The sequence below is a fragment of the Elgaria multicarinata genome, chromosome 7 (assembly GCF_023053635.1).
Source record: "Elgaria multicarinata webbii isolate HBS135686 ecotype San Diego chromosome 7, rElgMul1.1.pri, whole genome shotgun sequence".
NCBI classification, from domain to species: Eukaryota; Metazoa; Chordata; class Lepidosauria; order Squamata; family Anguidae; genus Elgaria; species Elgaria multicarinata.
Genome location: NC_086177.1, coordinates 28,515,880 through 28,534,829, shown reverse-complemented (window position 1 = coordinate 28,534,829; position 18,950 = coordinate 28,515,880). Strand labels below are relative to the sequence as shown.

The 18,950-nt window shown below is 44.6% G+C and overlaps 1 protein-coding gene across 1 annotated transcript; it reads right to left on the bottom strand.

Moving 5' to 3' along the window:
- Window positions 1-478: 478 nt before the first annotated feature.
- On the bottom strand, window positions 479-18,639 carry LOC134401394 (leukocyte elastase inhibitor-like). Its single transcript, XM_063130290.1, has 7 exons — window positions 18,458-18,639; window positions 12,905-13,036; window positions 8,967-9,110; window positions 8,012-8,129; window positions 5,061-5,203; window positions 2,254-2,415; window positions 479-862 (listed from the first exon to the last, which is right to left on the bottom strand). The coding sequence occupies exons 1-7, from the start codon at window positions 18,623-18,625 to the stop codon at window positions 479-481; spliced, it is 1,251 nt and encodes a 416-aa protein (XP_062986360.1). The 5' UTR covers window positions 18,626-18,639.
- Window positions 18,640-18,950: the final 311 nt, after the last annotated feature.

The window sequence follows — 18,950 nt, the reverse complement described above, 5'->3', positions numbered from 1 at the left end:
CACTGTCAGACACCAAAAGCCTGTTACAACATAAGTCTACCAACAAGTAAAAGAAAATCAGGATCACCACCATTTTTCAAAAGCTTTTCACCAATAACAATGTAATGTAAAAGGTTGAATGGGAAAGGGAAAGTATACATATTTAGGGGTGATGGAGGTTTTCTTCCACATGAGGTGCTGCTAGGTTTCAAGCACTGGGAGTAAAGGATGTCCTAATATTATTAAATTATTGGCTCTGTGTGCTTCCCACCAGAGTGCCACTCTTGCCCTCCATCTGTTTCCTCCCAGGAACTGAGTGTTAGACAAAGAGGACCACAGCAGCATCAGGACAACAACACAGTTAGAGGTTTGAGGCGGGTTTCCCCAAGTGGGTGCCAGGGCAGGGAGGAATCAGTCTGATAACCCCATTGTCACTTCTATCGATATTTTCTGTACATGAGTCTAGAGATCTCCCCTTCTGCTAATTGGACATGTTCCTTTACTCTGGCTTTGTGAATTTACCCAAAGCAATGAGGGTTTGGGTAACTTTGTGCAGGACATAGAAGATGAAAGGATGGATGGCTATGAACTTCAGAGGTTTCCGACATTGGTGCTTATCCCGAGGACAAGGAGGGGCTTTTTTACAACCCTCCTCATCAATTTCAATAAACATATCATGGACAAGCTGAGTCAGAGCCACACCTTCTGTGGTTGTTGCCTTAGAGAAATTGGGGTTTTGGGGATCAGTCAGGGTTGACAGATCTAAGTACGCATTGACTTCAAGGCTCTTCTCTAAGCTGAACTTGGGTATTACCACCTCAGTTTCTTCCAGCTTCAGAATGCAAGACCAGTCGAGCAGGAGGTCACTAAGTTCATCTTCCAACTGGAGGGGGACAAATTGCAGTGATGCTATCAATATGTCAGTAAAAGAAACCAGGATCACACTTCATTGCAAAATGAATTTTCATGGGAAACAAGAGTATTGGACAGACTAGCATGATCTATCCTCTAAAATACTTTTAGCAATAATTGGGGGACAGGGCAAGAGAAGGTCAAATTAGCAGTCCATGTGGGACATCAGTGGGGTGGAGGATACAAATGTATATGCCATATTGGCAACAAGTTTATAAACTGTCAACACATCATGACCCGCAACACATCATGACCCGCAAACAACCAATAGGCTCAACGAAAAGGAGGAATAAGTTTGTGAGTCCCCAGTGATTTCTCTAAATTGATCCAGGATAGACTATGGGCTGGTTTGCATGATTTGGGTTGCAGTGCATGTTTGCCATGGTTTGTTGTATCATCCAAAACCAGGTGGCAGGGGTTATTTGAGGGTTGTTTAACCCTCAATCCATGGGTTGTTTGCAGGTTGTTTAACCCACAAACAACCCCTGCTGCCCAGGTTCGGACAACACAATAAACCATGGCAGCCCTCTACCAGGGCAGAATATTCAAAATGGTGGCACACACATACCACAAGGCACCATAATGTAAGAAATACCTTCTGAAGGGTCAGAGGTCAGCATCACTGGGTGCCTGCCAAGGCTCATGTGCCAGCAGAGGATCCACGTCCAACCCCTTAAGCCCCTGGTCTTTCCCCTGGTCTCCTCCTCACAGTGTCTGCCTGTTCACAAATTTGAGAGCCAAACTAGATGCTATATTAACTGCATCTGTGCTACATTTAATGTGCAGGGTTTAAAAAAATTCAATGTATCAATTTCTTATATCAATTTCTGCTGCAAGGTTTTATCCTGGTTGTGCTTTTTATACTGTATTTTGTATTTGTGTTTTTAGACTGTTGGTTGTTTTATTATGGTTTTAATTTTTTGTGAACCGCCCAGAGAGCTTCGGCTATTGGGAGGTATAAAAATGTAATACATAAATAAATAAATAAATAAATAAATAAATAAATAAAGTAAAACAGCACCAGCTGGGGTGGGGCTGATATCATTACCAGGAGTGCAGCAGGTATGGAAAGAAAATTGAACCCTTTACTCTAGTCTTTAGGAAAACCCTCTTCTGAAGCTGGTAAGTGTTTGGGGTGGGTGAGTTTTGCTTGTCAGGCAGAGTTTAGCAGCAAATTAAGAAAGGGAGTGTGACTTCATAATAGCTGGAAAAGGCTGCTGCAAATATTCTTTAGTCCTGGATTATCTGAGTTAACAGGACCAAAGTTCTATGAAAAGGATAACCCAGTTTCATAAACTGGTTGTAAAGGAGATACCAATTAATGCTATGAAAAAATCAATATCACGGGAATAAGAAAATTACCCGTTGGAGAGATTTGGGGTGGTAGTCTTTGGGGAGCAGGATGAACAAACTCAGCTCATTGTTTCTGTAGGGGAGCTCAAGCACTTGCACGCCACATCCCTCAATGATGCCAGTCTTATACTGGCCCTTCTGGTACATCAGCTGCACTGTTGTGCAGTCCCTCTGTAAGAAACATGAAGAAAAGTAGAAGAACGCCAGAATCTTTGTGCTCTGCAGAATAGCTATGTTGTTGTTGTTAGTAACTAGTCTGGAAGAAAATGTGAATTTATCATTGGCATTGTACATTCAGGCACAATGGAACCCTTTCAGAGTTTCATAACTCCCCTTTGGCTCGAGATGGATTCTGACCATTTGTTTTCCTTTCCTCTTTGTGTGCTGATAAAATCCATATAGTGGGCAATCCAACATCGATTATGGACATTTCAAACCCCAGTTGCATATGGTTGGATCCCAACTTAGACATTCTTAGGGTAGATCCTTGAAATCAATGGACAAGATAATCGTGATTAGCTTAAGTCCCATTGATCTCAATGGGTCTTTTCTAAGAATTACTAAATCTCGATCTTACCCAATGGGATCAACTAAGAAAGTAGAGTTTGTGTTCGCTTTGAACCTGGTTGCCCAGGGTGTGTTGTATTGTGCAGGTGTGGCTCCTAAGCATCCCATTGGCATGAGGCAACTTAAAACATGTATGGAAACAGCACTGATGTCATATAGATACTATTTCTTACAACCCTCTGTGCTCTCTAAAACATTTAGAACAGCCTTTTATAACCCTGTGCCCTCTAAATGTTTTCAGCTCCCAGCATTCCTGATCATTAGCCATGCTGGCTTGGGGTTGAAGTCCAAAACATCTGGCCCCCATCTTGGCAATGTCGGTAATGTTGCACATGGCAGCGCAACATGCGGTGGTGGCACAGTGACACTCCTTTCAACCATCTACATCAAAAGGAGCACAGTGGCGGGCTTACTGGTAGGCACCGCCACTGCTGCGCCCACCCACCTGAGCACTCATGAGGCAGGTCCAGGGCACCCGAGAACATCCACACACCCTCTTCTAAGGTTAGTGGGGGGGAGGTTAGGAAAAATGGGACTGAAGTGTTGTTGTTTTTGTTTTGTTTTTAAGCTGTAAATGTGAAGGATTGCATTTACAGCTAAATGAGGGGGAACAAGGGGGGAGGAATGTGGTGCTCCCTCCCTGGAGGGATTTCCAATCCCCCCCTTAAAAAAAAATCTTAACAAGGCTCCACAGAGGCATGGAGCCTGGCTCCAAGCTTAAAAAGTCGGCGTAAGTACCTGACTTTTTTAGTGTGGAGTTTGGGGGCATTGCCCCTGGATCTCTTCGAAGTGGTGGCTACATCATGTAGATCACCTGCCTCCACTCCGAAGTTACCACAGGGGAAAGCGCCCATGTAGACGTGCCCCTGGAGTGCACCAGGTGGGGGAAGGCTGATTGTATCCTTCTGGAATGCCTGAGGGGATTGGGAATCGGGAGCACTGTGCTCTAGTGGTTCCGTTCCTACCTCTCGGGCAGGTTCCAGATGGCGATGCTTGGGGACAGCTGCTCTTCAAAAAAGGAGCTGCTGTGTGGTGTACCACAAGGTGCCATCCTTTCCTCAATGCTATTTAATATTTACATGAAACCGCTGGGAGAGATCATCCAGAGGCATGGGGAGGGGTGCTATCAGTATGCTGATGACACCCAAATATATTTCTCTATGCCTTTGACAACAGTGTCAGCTAAGAATAGGGTGTCTCCTCTGAATGAATGCTTGGAAGTGGCAATGGGCTGGATGAGGAAAAACAAACTGAAGCTGAATCCAAACAAGATGGAGGTGCTTGCTGTCAAAGGCCACAACCTGAGTTTGGACATGTGTCAACCAGTTCTGGATGGGGTTACACTCCCCCTGAAAGACTGCATTCACAGCTTGGTGTTCTTCTGGATCCGTCACTCCAAATGACAGCCCAGATAGATGCGACGGCCAGGAGTGCCTACTATCAGCTTCAGCTGATACACCAGCTGTGCCCCTTCCTAGAATTGGAAGACCTAAAGACGGTAGTGCACGTGCTGGTAACTTCGAGGCTCAACTTCTGCAATGCACTCTACATGAGGCTACATCTGTGCCTAGTCCGGAAACTTCGATTAGTCCAAAATATGGCAGCCAGGCTGGTCGCTGGTACACCCAGAAGTGACCACATTACCCCAGTTTTAAAATCTCTTTACTGGCTGCCGATTAGTTTCCAGGCGAAGTACAAAGTTTTGGTTATCACCTTTAGAGCCCTACATGGTTTGGGTCCAGGCTACCTGCGGGATTGCCTTCTCCCGTACAATCTGCCCCACATACTCAGGTCCTCTGGGAAGAATCTACTTCAGCTAGTACAAACTAGATTAACAACTGTTACCCAGAGGACCTTCTCTTCTGCTGCTCCCAGACTGCAGAATGGCCTGCCAGAAGAAATTTGTCAACTTGACAGTTTTTTAGAATTTAAAAAAGCAATAAAGACTGATCTATTCCGGCAGGCCTATCCAGTGAAATTTTAGTATGTTTTAACGATGTTTTAATGTTTTAAAGTTGCTTTAATCAGGTATGGTATATTTTTAATCAATTTTAATGTGTATTTATATCATGTTTTTATACTGTTTGTTTTATACTTTGAATGGTTTGAGTTTTTGTGAACCGCCCAGGGAGCTTTGGCTGTTGGGCAGTATAAAAATGCAATTAATAATAATGAGAAGAAGAAGAAGAAGAAGAAGAAGAAGAATTTAGGAAAAGATATAATGCTCTGTATATATTTCTGGAACTCACCTCATTCAAGTAAAATGGGCCTTCTTGTGTGACTGCTTTGTCAAACTTCACATCCCATTGTCCTTTGAAGTAGAGAGCATTTACCTGCAGCAGCTGAGCAAGACAATCAAAGCTGTCCTTGGGGAAGAGATCTTTGATTTTACCTATAAGCAACAGAAACACAATTTGGAGTAAGAGCTTTTCTAATGTAGTTTATGAAGGAAAACTCACATCCTGCCCTTGTTACCCACTGAAGAGTCTGGCTTCCTAAACATTACCATTTACACTATAACCTTTTGGGAGCAAGGACCCCTCTGTTTACTTATTCACTCAGCAAAATAGTGGTGTTTGTGATAAATTCTCTGAAAGGTTTCTGCTCAATGTGCAGGCTTCATTTTGTGAATTTATGGTAGAAACATTGTTTCTCACCAGCCCTAAGTGTAGGCCTCTTAAAATCAATGGGATTTATGTTAGTGATGATTTAAATTTATTTATTTATTTATTTATTTATTACATTTTTATACCGCCCAATAGCCGAAGCTCTCTGGGCGGTTCACAAAAATTAAAACCATCATAAAACAACCAACAAGTTAAAAACACAAATACAAAATACAATATAAAAAGCACAACCAGATAAAACCACGTAGCAAAATTGATATAAGGTTAAAATACAGAGTTAAAACAGTATAATTTAAATTTAAGTTAAAATTAAGTGTTAAAATACTGAGTGAATAAAAAGGTCTTCAGCTGGCGACGAAAGGAGTACAGTGTAGGCGCCAGGCGGACCTCTCTGGGGAGCTCATTCCACAACTAGGGTGCCACAGCGGAGAAAGCCCTCCTCCTAGTAGCCACCTGTCTCACTTCCTTTGGCAGGGGCTCACAGAGAAGGGCCCCTGTAGATGATCTTAAGGTCTTGGCAGGTACATATGGGAGGAGGCGTTCCTTCAAATAACCTGGCCCCAAACCGTTTAGGGCTTTAAATGTCAATACCAGCACTTTGAATCGGGCCCGGACCTGGACTGGCAGCCAATGAAGTTGTAAAAGAACTGGCGTAATGTGATCTCACCGGCCAGTCCCTGCTAGTAAACGGGCTGCCCTGTTTTGCACCAGCTGAAGCTTCTGGACCATTTTCAAATGCAGCCCCACGTATAACACATTGCAGTAATCCAAACAAGAGGTTATCAGAGCATGGATAACTGTAGCTAGGCTATCACTGTCCAGATAAGGGCGCAGTTGTTATATCAGCCTAAGCTGATAAAAGGTTCTCTTTGCCACTGAGTTCACCTGTGCCTCAAGTGACAGTTCTGGATCCAAGAGCACCCCCAAACTACGGACCCGATCCTTTAGGGAGAGTGCAACCCCGTCCAGGACAGGGCAAACATCACCTCGCCGGACAAATGAACCACCCGCTAACAGTACCTCCATCTTGTCTGGATTGAGTCTCAGTTTGTTAGCCCTCATCCAGTCCATTACCGTGCCCAGGCACTAGTTCAGAACAGTCACTACCTCACTTGGGTTTGATGAAAAGGAAAGGTAGAGCCGGGTATAATCCGCATATTGATGACACTTCAGTCCACATCTCCGGATAACCTCCCCCAGCGGCTTCATGTATATGTTAAGGTGGTGCTGGGGGATAAAATAGAGCCCTGCGGAACCCCATGGCTTAGGAGCCACGGCACAGAGCAATAATCCCCCAGCACCACCTTCTGGAATCGGCCATCCAAGTAGGAGCAGAACCACTGCAACGCAGTACCTTCATCTCCCAGCTCAGACAACCTATCCAGAAGGATACTATGGTCGATGGTATCGAAGGCCGCTGAGAGGTCTAGGAGAACCAACAGGGTTGCACTCCCCCTGTCTCTCTCCCGACAGAGGTCATCCCACAGGGCGACCAAGGCAGTTTCCGTTCCAAAACCAGGCCTGAAACCCGATTGAAATGGATCTAGATAATCCGTTTCATTCAAGAGTGCCTGGAGTTGTCCTGCAACCACCCGCTCAAGCACCTTGCCCAGGAAAGGGATATTAGCCACCGGCCTGTAGTTGTTAACATCCTCCGGGTCCAGATTAGGCTTCTTCAGGAGTGGTCTTATTACCGCCTCTTTTAAAGAGGCTGGCACCACTCCCTCTCTCAAGGAGGCATTTACAACCTCCTGGACCCAGCCGGCGATCCCCTCCTTATTTGATGTAATGAGCCACGAGGGGCAAGGGTCAAGCACACAGGGGGTCGACCGGACTTGGCCAAGCACCTTGTCCACATCCTCGGGCCTCAATAACTGAAACTCATCCAATAAAACTGAGCCGGACGGCGCTCTGAACGCCTCTACTAGTGGTGCTGCATTAAGTGTGGTGTCCAATTCATGACGAATCTGAGCAACTTTATCTTCAAAGTGCCGTGCAAACTCGTCACAGCGTGCTACCGAGGGTTCAACTATCTCACACCCTGGCCCAGAGTGTAACAGGCCACGAACCTGTAAATGGATCTGCTATGAGTCAGTCAGGATCCAACACATAACTTATCATTGTATAAAAGATTTGCTCGGTGCTCCGATAACGTCACTCACTTTAGATTTAAGTTTAAGAAAAAATACCCTGGACAGAATACCATTATGACCATTATAGAGATAATCAATACAATCACTCATTCTCCCATAAACTTAGGCCTATGTATTTAAAATGTATTTCCATCTATAAATGGGATCATGTCCACATAATAATAAGATTATGGGAAATATATTCATGCTTTAAGTAGGGGAATCATGTGTGTGTTGGGTGTGTGTGAATGTTCTATTATTGTTGTCGTCATCATTGTTATCAATATCAATATTTATATCCTACTTCTCATTGAACAAATCTTGAAGTGGTTTCCTTTTTAAAAGAAGTATATTAAATACTTGGTTGCTACATGCACATCAGCATCTAGCATAACCTCTGTATCATAAAAGGGAGAAACTCTAACCACAAGATACACATACCATGTGTCTGAACTTCAGTCCACAGGTTTATCAGCTTCCGGACTTCCTCTGGGGCATTACGAAGGTTGACTCTGTCCACATCCGTCAGGTACAATTTCAGAGCACAGTAAAGGAATTTCTATACAAAAATAAGAACAACGTTGGACCTAATAAATCAGAAAATATATCACTCTCCAGATGAGAATGTGGACTATTTCTCCATGCCTGGAATGCACTTCAAAGAATGTAACTAACAATTATCATTCACATTTAGTTTCAATGTATTTGAATAATGGCCAACTGGTTAATGACCTTCCTCCAGCAGGTAAAAAATATACATATTTAAACAGGTGTTGAGCCTAATATAGCTGATTTATTTATTCTGCTGCTCTGTGTTGGAACCTGTATTTTACTTTACTGATGTGTTATGAGGCCGGTGATATATATATATATGTGTGTGTGTGTGTGTGTGTGTGTGTGTGTGTGTGTGCGCGCGCGCGCACTTTAGACCCTTGTTGTCCACCTTGGACATTTTAAAGGAAAAGTGCAGTAGAGATATAATAACTCAGTCAATGCCATCATCAAATGTTTGAGCTATCACACTCCTGTTTGAAACCTGGATCCTGTAATGCAGGTGTGTGTAAGCTCTGGCTTGCCTGGTGTCCAAATCTGCCTTTGTGCCATTCCCCAGATGGCTACAGTCCCCTCTTTCCCCCAACAACTGATTACTTAGTGCTTTCTTGTCTTTTGCACAGTTTTTGCCCTGTTCTAAAAGGTTGAAATGCCTCTCCTCAGGCTTAGTGACTGGCAGGAAGAGCTTAAAGCGAAGATAGGCAGGCATTTTGGCCCCACCCCTTTTGCCTTCAACCACACCCACCACTGGAATACAGCCCCAGAGACCTTCTCCAAAATGGAACTGGGCCCTCAGGCTGGAAAAGGTTCAACTCCTCTACAACAACCCTTTAACTGAAGTTACCTGGAGAAAACCAATGGCCTGGTCTCCATAGAGTCGATTGGCGAAACTCAGCACATAGCCTGTGCTGGGCCTGTCGAGTTCTGCAAGGATTTTGTGGAAAGCAGTATGGATGCCCTCAGGTGTCTCACATTCATAACCGGGGACCTTCAAGAAACAAAATTAAGGTTTATTGTATCATATATGAGCGGACATGAAAGTCTGGAGGCTGGTCCACAAACTAATCATCGTCACCGACGTGCACCACGTACGAGTGGGCCAACTTTCTTGTCTCAAATATAACCATTTTCTGTGGAGTCAGTTCACACATCCTGCTGTGAGAGATCAAGTGATAGGCATGCAAGTGTGGAATCTCACCCAAGGCGTATAATTAATTCTTTTAAAAGAAAAATTAGACTCCGTTTGATCATTTAAAATTTCCAGCTTTCGGCAGCTTTGCTCACCCTGTTGCACAGCCCTGAGTACCAGGAGACCTGATATTTCTCTGTGACATTTATTTTACCCTGGCTATGATTTCCTGCAATTTGCTTTACTCTCTCACATAGTAATGACATATAATAGTGTTTGTCTAGTACTGTAAAGTGTTCAATGCACATCACGTATACTATCTTGTTGCAATCTCCGTAACAACCCTGCAAGGTAAGTGAGCTTTATTATCTGCATATTGCAAATTGGACGGATGAGCAGCTTGCCTAAGGCTACTGGATGAGTTCATGGTGGAGGTGAGCTTCAAACCAGGCGCTTCCTGATTTATAGCTCATTCTCCTGGGCTGCAGTCCTATGCTAGGCAACCATCTTTTGGGAGTGCTCTAACTCTGGATTTCCTGCATTGAGCAGGTGGTTGGACTGGATGGCCTACAACAGGGTTAGGCAACCTTTTGGGTTCCACAGGCACTTTTTTTTGTTTTTACCCAGGAATCTCTCTTTTCTGCCCCCTCCATGGATTCTCTGTTTTCTTCTGCCTGCCCTGCTCCTTCTCCTCCTCCTCTCTGCTGGGGATTTCCTTCCCATACCGCCTCCCCTTTCTTCCTCTTCTTTCTCCCAACTGCCATGCATGACATTCATCCTCTGCCCACCTGCTTTCCTTCCCCACCCCTGCCCACCTTGCCCACCTATTCAATTTCCTTCACCACCACGACACTCACTTCCTCCTCCACCACGCAGTGATCACCTGCCCAACACAGCAGGCATCTCTTCTTCCTCCCCCTCTGCTCGCCTCCAATGCCTTTCTCTGCTGCCATGGGTAAAATGAATTTTTCAAGAGCATATTTTATGTAAAGATGGGTAATATCCTATTGTGCCCATGTGCTCACATGCCCCTTTGCTTTCGCAATGGGGCTTTTGTAATTCGAAAAATATCCTGAAACAAGAAAAAACACTTGTTTCTAGAAAAGGGTAGGCTCACAGGAGGGAGCTCTGCAGATCTGTCCTAATCCAGAAATTAGCATTTCCACTGGTTATTTTTAGGAGTTCAAAAGCCCTATTGTGCAACCGGTGGATCCAGCAAGTGCAACAGAACCCACAGAGGCAGAGCAGCCCCATTGGATTTTGCCCTGTGTATTAAAAATACAGTGAAATAATATAGTTTTTTCAGCATTTGATGCAAAAAGGGGATGGGACAAACTTTGGAACACATGTGACACTGACATGAACCAGAAACAGGGTGATCCATCTACCCAAAGTCCTTCCAACTCTATATTTCTATGCAATGAGACTAACTTTTGAGTTACACAGGATTGTGCTGTCAGCCACTACACCACTCACCTAGGGGGGATCCGCACATCGCTCCCAGAGCGCTTCTATGCGACCCCAGTGCACCCCGAAAACGATAGTCTGACTTCCCTGTAAAAGAAACGAGGAAGAGCCGTCCATGCTGCCGCCGCCGCCGAGGAGAGCTCTCGGCATTTTCGGGGTGCACTGGGGTCGCATAGAAGCGCTCTGGGAGCGACGTGCAGATCCCCCCCAATTCTCACCAGCTATTTCATCTTACCAAATTCCCCTACACACCCAATCTCTGTTACGCTAACTCATGGCATGGACAGCATGGAGGCTCACATCTTCGCCTGTTGTTTGTAGGACTACCATGTGGGGCTGCTCCCAGACGCAAGCCCTGTTGAACATCCTGAGAGCAACACACACACACCATAATGGAACTGTATTATTGCTGAGTTCATAGGAATGCCATCTGCACTGCAGTTCATTTAGGGTGCAATCCTATGCAGGCTTAGACAGAAAAAAAGTCCTACAACTCTGGCTGGGGAATGCTGGGAGCTGTATGAGTTCTTTCTGTCTAAAGCTGCATAGAATTGCATCCTTAAAGTACTGCAGTGAAGCAAACAATTGGCACTATGCAATGGCCTTTCTTATTTTAAAGCAACAACAGCCAGTTGTTGCATTAATGCATTACTGTGGGCAAATTTTCCACTCATGAGATCATCTATTCTCAACCTGTGTCTAGGAGCTGACAGATTTCAATAGCAACTGCCTCCGTGATCTTCGTTACACATTTCATAGATGTTGATGATGTGGTTGAAATGTTGAGCTACTGACTTGCATCAGCTCACTTTTCAGATTGCTATCTCCTCAGAATGAAAATAAAGCCTTCTCATTGACCTGGATTGTAACTGAATCCCTATCCTTCTTCTTTCAAATTCCTTGTTCTCAGTCCACTGCCACTTCTGCATTCTCCCTTTAGTCTCTTTGGCTCTGGGCTCTCTGTCCCTTCACATCACCATCAACTAGGGGCGTTACTAGACGAGGCTCTAGCGCGCGTTACCTTCCGCAGTCACGTCGAGGCTTCCAGATGACGTTCACGAGGATCCGCCGTTATCCCGCGGTGAAGCCTCTTTCTCCCGACTTTAAAAAAGTGAGTTTTAGGGTGCCTTTTCCTGCTGTCCCGCGGTAATTTGGAGTACGTGTGGGAGGATGTGAGGTCACTGCGGTCGGCACTGGTCAGGAAAAGGCGTGCTAAGGGGGAGTGGTCAGCGGCTTCGGTCAAGCCGCCTCCGCCATTTGCGCGCAGTCCGCCAGCTGGGGCAGCGCGGCGGAGCGGCTTTTTTTTTTTATTTCCCCAGTGACAGTTTGCGCAGGACCGGAGGACCGGAAAAGTGGCTGGTGACTCCTTGCGGTGGGCAGCTACCGTGGCCGCATAATGGCGGTGCTGTACGCTGCCTGTTAGTGTGGGTACCAGGCTGGCAGAGGGCAGAGCTGTTTGTGGGCTGCTGCCATGGCTACGGCCAGATGTGGGTTGGCTCCTTGGGATGGGGCACAGGGCACAGAGGCGATCATCGCCGCCGACACCTCAGAGGCATGATGGGAGATGTAGGCACAGAGTGGCCATGCAGACGATTGACCTCGGGTCATATGACACCCGCCACGACCCCCATCAGGAAGTGAGCGCATCAATGTTGACCCTCAACAGCACCAGCAGCACTTCAGCTGGCACTGGCACTGCCGCCGCTGCCGCCGCCAGGGCCGGCGGCGGCATCGCTGACGGCTGCACAAGTTTGCGGTCTTTCGGACGTGCGCAAACCGTGCAGCGAGCGAAAAAAAAAGCCGCGGCAATCAGGCCGGTGTGGCTGCGCAACCGTTCTCGCGGCGGCAGCAGCACAACCGGCGCAAACTTCCGCCACAAATCGAAGGCAGGTGTGGAGCATGAGGCGTCACGGCTGAACGGGAAAAGCCGCTTTCACCGCTCCTCAACGACGGAACACCCGGTAGGTCTAGCAACGCCCTAGGACTTCTTCCCAGTACTTACCACCCTCTGTTTGTGGTTTTAATCCCAGCCAAACTGACAACTTTCCCTTCTATCTCATAAACTGGATTATAAACTGCTTGTTCTCCTGACAGCAGAATATTCTGAGCTACCTCTCTAATTCAACCAATCAGTATGAGGCGCCAACTTTCACAAGCACAATGCAATAAAAATATGTTGAAGATACCATTGTGGGAGAGGTTTGATGAAACAAATTAGCTCTTCGCATATCTCCCAATTGAGCATAGTTTCTTGATGCTGTTAAAGTTCTTTTTCTCCCAGGACTATTGCACCCTTTAACTTCATCCCAATGAAGTATCTGTAATGGAATAAGACAGCTGTGGGCATGGAAGTAAACTTTGAGACAAGACTTGTTAGTTTATTAATTGTGGAAAGTCAACATATTATCTAAATCTTTAAGAGTAGGGATATCTTCCTCTCCACACACACACAAAAGATTCTTTCAAACAAGCATGTTGAACTACATAATACTGTGCAGGGGTGGGTGTGTTAAGTGTGTTTTCTTGAGACTGTGAGTGAATTATTTCTACAACCAAAGTTGCTCACACTGATTCACTCAACTCATTACCCAGCAAACAGGCCCACTTAGCTAGTGCTTGCCAAACTGTCCAAGGCAAAACCAAGATGTTTATTGAGCCCTTAATGGACCACTATAGATGGTGGCATTTTGTGTAGCTCTTAGTGGGCTGCTATTTACATAAGTGCTGGTTATGCCTAGTGAGGAGGAGGAGGAGGAGGAGGAGGAGGAGGAGGAAAAATAGGGTGACCATATGACCAGATTTGCCCAGATTTTTGATGACAAATCCGGGAGGGGAGGGAAAATCCAGATTTTTCCAATCTTCCCCAGCCAAAGAGCAGCTCTAATGGGAATTAACAAAAATGCTTATAACTCTGTCATTTTAAAAGATAAATACATGAAACTTGGCACAATGGTAGGTAGGGATTTAGTCATACCAAATTTGAAACAGATCCGTTCATCCATTGATTTTTTAGGATTTTTTTTAAAATTGAGGTTTTAAAATTATTTTTTAAATTGTCATTTTTAAAGATAAAGAGATGAAACTTGGCACCATGATAGCTTTTAGGTAGAGCTTTAGCCATACCAAATTTGAAACAGATCCGTTCATCCATTGATTTTTTAGGAATTCTTTAAAATTTGAGGATTTAAAAAGATTATCTTTAAAAAATGTTATTTTTAAAGATAAAGAGATGAAACTTGGCACCATGATTGCTCTTAACAAGGACTTTAGCTATGCCAAGTTTGAAATAGATTTGTCATTCCATTGAGTTTTAGGATTTTTTTTGAAGTTGAGGTTTTAAAATTATTATTTTTTAAATGACATTTTTAAAGATAAAGGGCTGAAAGTTGGCACCATGATAGCTCTTAAGGAGAGATTTAGCCATGCCAAGTTTGAATCAGCTCTGTTCATCCATTTTTTTAAGGATTTTTTTTTAAAGTTCAAAGTTTTAAAATTATTGTTTTTTAAAACTGCTGGAGCCATATCCTTCAAACTCAGGTTGTCAAACCTCCTCTTTGGGGTGTTGCACATTGAGCAGTTTCAGCCCTTGGCATTAAGGGGATCTCCAGTCTTTAAGTAAGAAGTCCTGGGCAAGCAGGGCACCTTTCCTGTTGCAGATTTGGTGGGCAGTTGGGTACCTGGAGCTCAGCAGAGGCAAAGCATCCACAAATCAAAATGTGGGAAAGGAGAGGTCAGTCAAAGCAGCCCACCGGGCAAAACAGAATGGGCCAGAGGCCTTTTCCTCAAATTTCCACATCATGGGCGATGAAGAGTCATCTTTAGAGAAAAACTCTCACGACCAACAGTAAGGTGCCAGTCGAGAGAGAGGCTCTCTTCTTTGCGGATGCCCTGTTGCTGCAAATGTTGGAACCTGGCATATCATTGCTTTGCTTCGCTACCACTTCCTTTCCTCTTCATTTTGTACACTTGTGAGCTAGGCTGCACAGACAACCCAGAGACATCTATTGTAACTTAGCCCCATGGTGCTGGGATGAAACACAGGGCATTAGGAAGAGGGTCCCAGAGTTGCATGTTTGTGCAGGAAGTAGATGGAAGTTCAAATTCTGGATGTGCCAAGTGGTGCCAACACACAAGCCTTGAGAAGCTAATGTATATAAGTGAGAAGTGTGAATGGGCAAAGTAGTGTTCACTGCCACAACACCCACTCTAATGTTAGAGTAGAGACACTTGTGACAATTATACACAAGCTTTTTAAAAAACTGAAATTTAAAAAAGCCAGCCATCCGGCCGGCCAGTAGCAGTCCCTGTTAACAACAACAGCAGCTTGCAATGAGTGAAGATACTGTCAGAAAAGATATTTGAGGGAAAGGGAGAATGTAACTCACAGAGTATAGCAAAACCTTCAAAGTACAGCAAACCTACAAAAGTAGGAGTGAGTGAAGTTAATTTCAGTTACATCGAATCTCTCACTTGTTCTTTATTTCAGTGATTTTAACATTAAGATGTTATGTAGAACAGGTTTGCCTTAATTGTTTGCTGTAAAATCAGACATGTGACCAAGGCTATGTTCGGGTGGGCACGCCCCCTTGGTGCTGGACAAGCCCCCTTGGGGGCCAACCATGTTGTCCTCCTTTTCGGTTTCCAAAATATGGTCGCCCTAAATAATAATAATAATAATAATAATAATAATAATAATAATAATAATAATAATAATAATTAAAGTGGAGACATGACAGCAGTCTTCAAATACCTGAAAGGCTGTCATGTTAATTGTGGAGTGAACTTGAGCTAGATCATAGAATCATAGAATAGCAGAGTTGGAAGGGGCCTACAAGGCCATTGAGTCCAACCCCCTGCTCAATGCAGGAATCCACTCTAAAGCATCCCTGACAGATGGTTGTCCAGCTGCCTCTTGAATGCCTCTAGTGTGGGAGAGCCTGCAACCTCCCTAGGTAACTGATTCCATTGTCGTACTGCTCTAACAGTCAGGAAGTTTTTCCTGATGTCCAGCTGGAATCTGGCTTCCTAGGACTCATCTACACCAAGCAGGATATTCCACTATGAAAGTGGTATGGAAGCAGTATATAAAAGACAGGAGTCACACTACTGCTTTATAGCGGTATTGAAGTGCACTGAAAACTGTTGGGGCACATTACACACATTCAATATACTGCCTTCCTAGTGTGATGTCCTGCCTTTTATTCCACATTTGAAATGATTTGACACAAGGTGTAGATCTGGACCGGTTCTCTACCGCTCCCCTTGCCTGCAGGGGGAAAGACTAGAATCAGTGGGAAGAAATTTCAGGTAAGCAGATTTGGGGTAAACATTAGGAGAAGCATCCTAATCTTTCTGAGCTTTCTGAGTTTAAGACAGCTGTAAAGACTAGTCTCTTCCGGCAGGCCTATCCCGATGAATTTTAAACCTAAGAATTTTAAGATGCTGTGATCGTTATTTTAATATTGTATTGGTTTTATATGCTCTTTTAATTAATTTTGTGTATTATATTGTATTTAGTGTTGTTCCCCACCTCGATCCAGAGGGAAAGGTGGGTAATAAGTTGTTGTTGTTGTTGTTGTTGTTGTTGTTGTTGTTGTTGTTATTATTATTATTGGTAAGAGCTGTTTTGAGGCGATGGGCTCTCCTTCGCTAGAGGCATTTAAGCAGAGACTGGATGGCCAGCTCTTATGGATGTAGCTGCCTCCTGCAGTGCAGAGTCTAACCATTACCTGGGGCTGAGGGAGTTATAGTCCAAAGTGTTTGGTGAGTTCAAGATTGTCTACTACTGCTTCAGAGAGAACTTTCCTCTCTCATTGTATGGCCTGGTAGCTGGCAAACCATGGCTGCCTGCAAAGGCTTCTGGGTGAGTGGCTGCTTCTGCTTCTAAGCTAGCAAACTGTTGTTTTCCTTCTGTACCAGTCAGCAACAATCCTTTGTGTTATGGGAAAGATTAGTCAAAGAACAATTACAGTGATTTCATGAGAACAGCAAGTGCCATATCTGTGTAGCCTTATACTGGCCTTAGCTAGACCTAGCGGTCTAGCGGTGTGGAGGGGTGAAGATCCCATGATATTTTTATCTTGAGATCTCCCCCTCAGTACACACGTGGTGAGCAGCAACCTCAGAGGGAGAGGCGTCATGCCCGCCATTTTAAAAAAAAAAATTCTTAAGGGGACAGCAGCACGCAAACGTTCATGCACAAAAGGTAAGTAAATTTTTTTTAAAATACTTTCCCCACTCCCCCCACCTCACCCCCGATGGGCGCAGTGCTCCTGAGGAGTGCTGCGCCCTATGCGCGGGTCCTGGCTCCTGGGGAGGAATCGTGAGGAGCTGGGACAAACGGCGGCACCAAGCCACACGTTCCGAGACCGCGGAAAAAGCGGGCCTAAAGGGGAGGGCAAGATCCTGGGGCAAGGGAGGGATGATCCCTCCCTGATCCCAGGATCCCCTGTGCATCATGTAGACACTCAGGGACGATCCCAGGGATCACCCTGAGATAAAGCCCTGTCTAGCTAAGGCCACTGAATCTGGAAGCTCTAATGAGCTGACATTCCAGTCTCTTCATCCAATTAGTGAGTGCACCTGGGTGAAGAGGATCCTTATGTGTGCCAAAGAACTGCCAAGTAGTGCCTTGTTTGTCAAAAACATGTAACCTCATGCTATAGATTCTTATGATGACAAGAGCTGCTTTGTTATTAATCCCCATGTATGAGTAATCACTCTCTTAACTTGGCAGCCATGCCAAGTTCAGTTATGCTATAATTGTTCTTGTGCCCAGGGGTGGGTGTCCAGACTGCTCGAAGGGTCTTCTGTGCAAGAAACTTTTGCAGGCTAGTCTGCTTTTATTAGGATATGTGCAATACGCTAATAAATTAGTCTCTTTGTAAGCAAACCTGTGAGTCTGGCTACCTTTGTCTCCTTGGCAGCCCTGAAACAACCTGAAAGCCCACGGGCAATACACTCTCATACTAGTTTTCAAAGTGGGGGAGCTCTTTATGTGATGGAGCATTCACACACACACACACACACACACACACACACACACACACACTCAACTGCAGTCTAAAGTGGTGCAAACCAGCTGGATCATACTGAATGTTTCAACCGCCTCTCATTTGGATTTCAATGGAACTTTGAACATTAAGGGTTTGTTTTTAAATTGCTATTAATCTCCGTTCTAGTTCATAAGAGCATAGAGTGGCTAACACACAGTTCCCCCAAGCATCTTACAGGTCCAGACCTGCTTAGCTTTAGCAATACAACTGTATTGTGTACATTCAGATCATTCCCAATTGTTGAATTGTTTGGGAACCTGCAGTTGCTTGTTCACAGCAACAGCAACAATACATTTAAGTAGATGTCTTTAGACCAGGTCAAACCATTTGTCCATCTAGAGCAGTATTGTGTACTCTGGCTGGCAGCAACAACTGTGCATCACTTGCTACCTGCCCCCCTTGTTTTAAAAAAAACTGGAGTTGCTGGGAATTGAACCTGGAACCTTCTCATAGAACGCTCTGCCTATGCTCTGCCACTATGTTTTATAGCCCAGCATGACAATGTCTTCAGATATCTCCAGCTCATTCTTGATGGGCCATTCATTACATCAGGTAATGTTGCTGTTGTTGCTGTTTTGTGTATGTGTGGAAAGGTTTGTGTTAGAGGACAATTAATACACTGATGTAACCCATGAAAACTATCTTGCCCTTGTAAAATCCAAAGCAGAGCGCTTTGATACTTACCTTTTCTATCTGAGCTGCTGCATCACAGTCAGATCCAAGAAGGAGCAGACCCAGAGCGATTGCGAGATTGATAGGAGAAAACAAGATATTTTCAGATGGGTGTTCATGGGTCAGCAGATGGTAAAAGTAAACACCAAACTTGGCATTTGCTTCACTGAGGGTCATCATTGTGAAATCTGAATGCCCTGTAAATAATAATAATAATAATAATAATAATAATAATAATAATAATGGAAACAAAGAACAGAAAAAAATATAATCTGTGCAAGAGAGATCAAGGCTTGGATGCAGAAGCCACATTCCACCAGCGGAAGGCCACCACTTGCAGAATGGGACTTCCGTGTCCTCTCCAGAAAATCCATGGGGGATCTTCTGGAAGAGTGACAACTGTTGGGGCACAGTCCATATACAGTTTTCAAACTGTTTTCAAAGTTTCATAACCTGCTTGGTACAGATCTGCCCCCCAGAATGTGCCTGGGGGACTACAGCAGGG

What these genes read in the sequence shown, in the direction of transcription:
- LOC134401394 (XM_063130290.1), bottom strand. Translation starts at nt 18,625, where the DNA reads ATGATGACCCTCAGTGAAGCAAATGCCAAGTTTGGTGTTTACTTTTAC. An exon ending in CAGCAGCTCAGATAGAAAAG is followed by an intron (nt 13,037 to 18,457) that starts GTAAGTATCAAA and finishes ATTCCATTACAG; the next exon opens with ATACTTCATTGGGATGAAGT. An exon ending in ATCAAACCTCTCCCACAATG is followed by an intron (nt 9,111 to 12,904) that starts GTATCTTCAACA and finishes TGTTTCTTGAAG; the next exon opens with GTCCCCGGTTATGAATGTGA.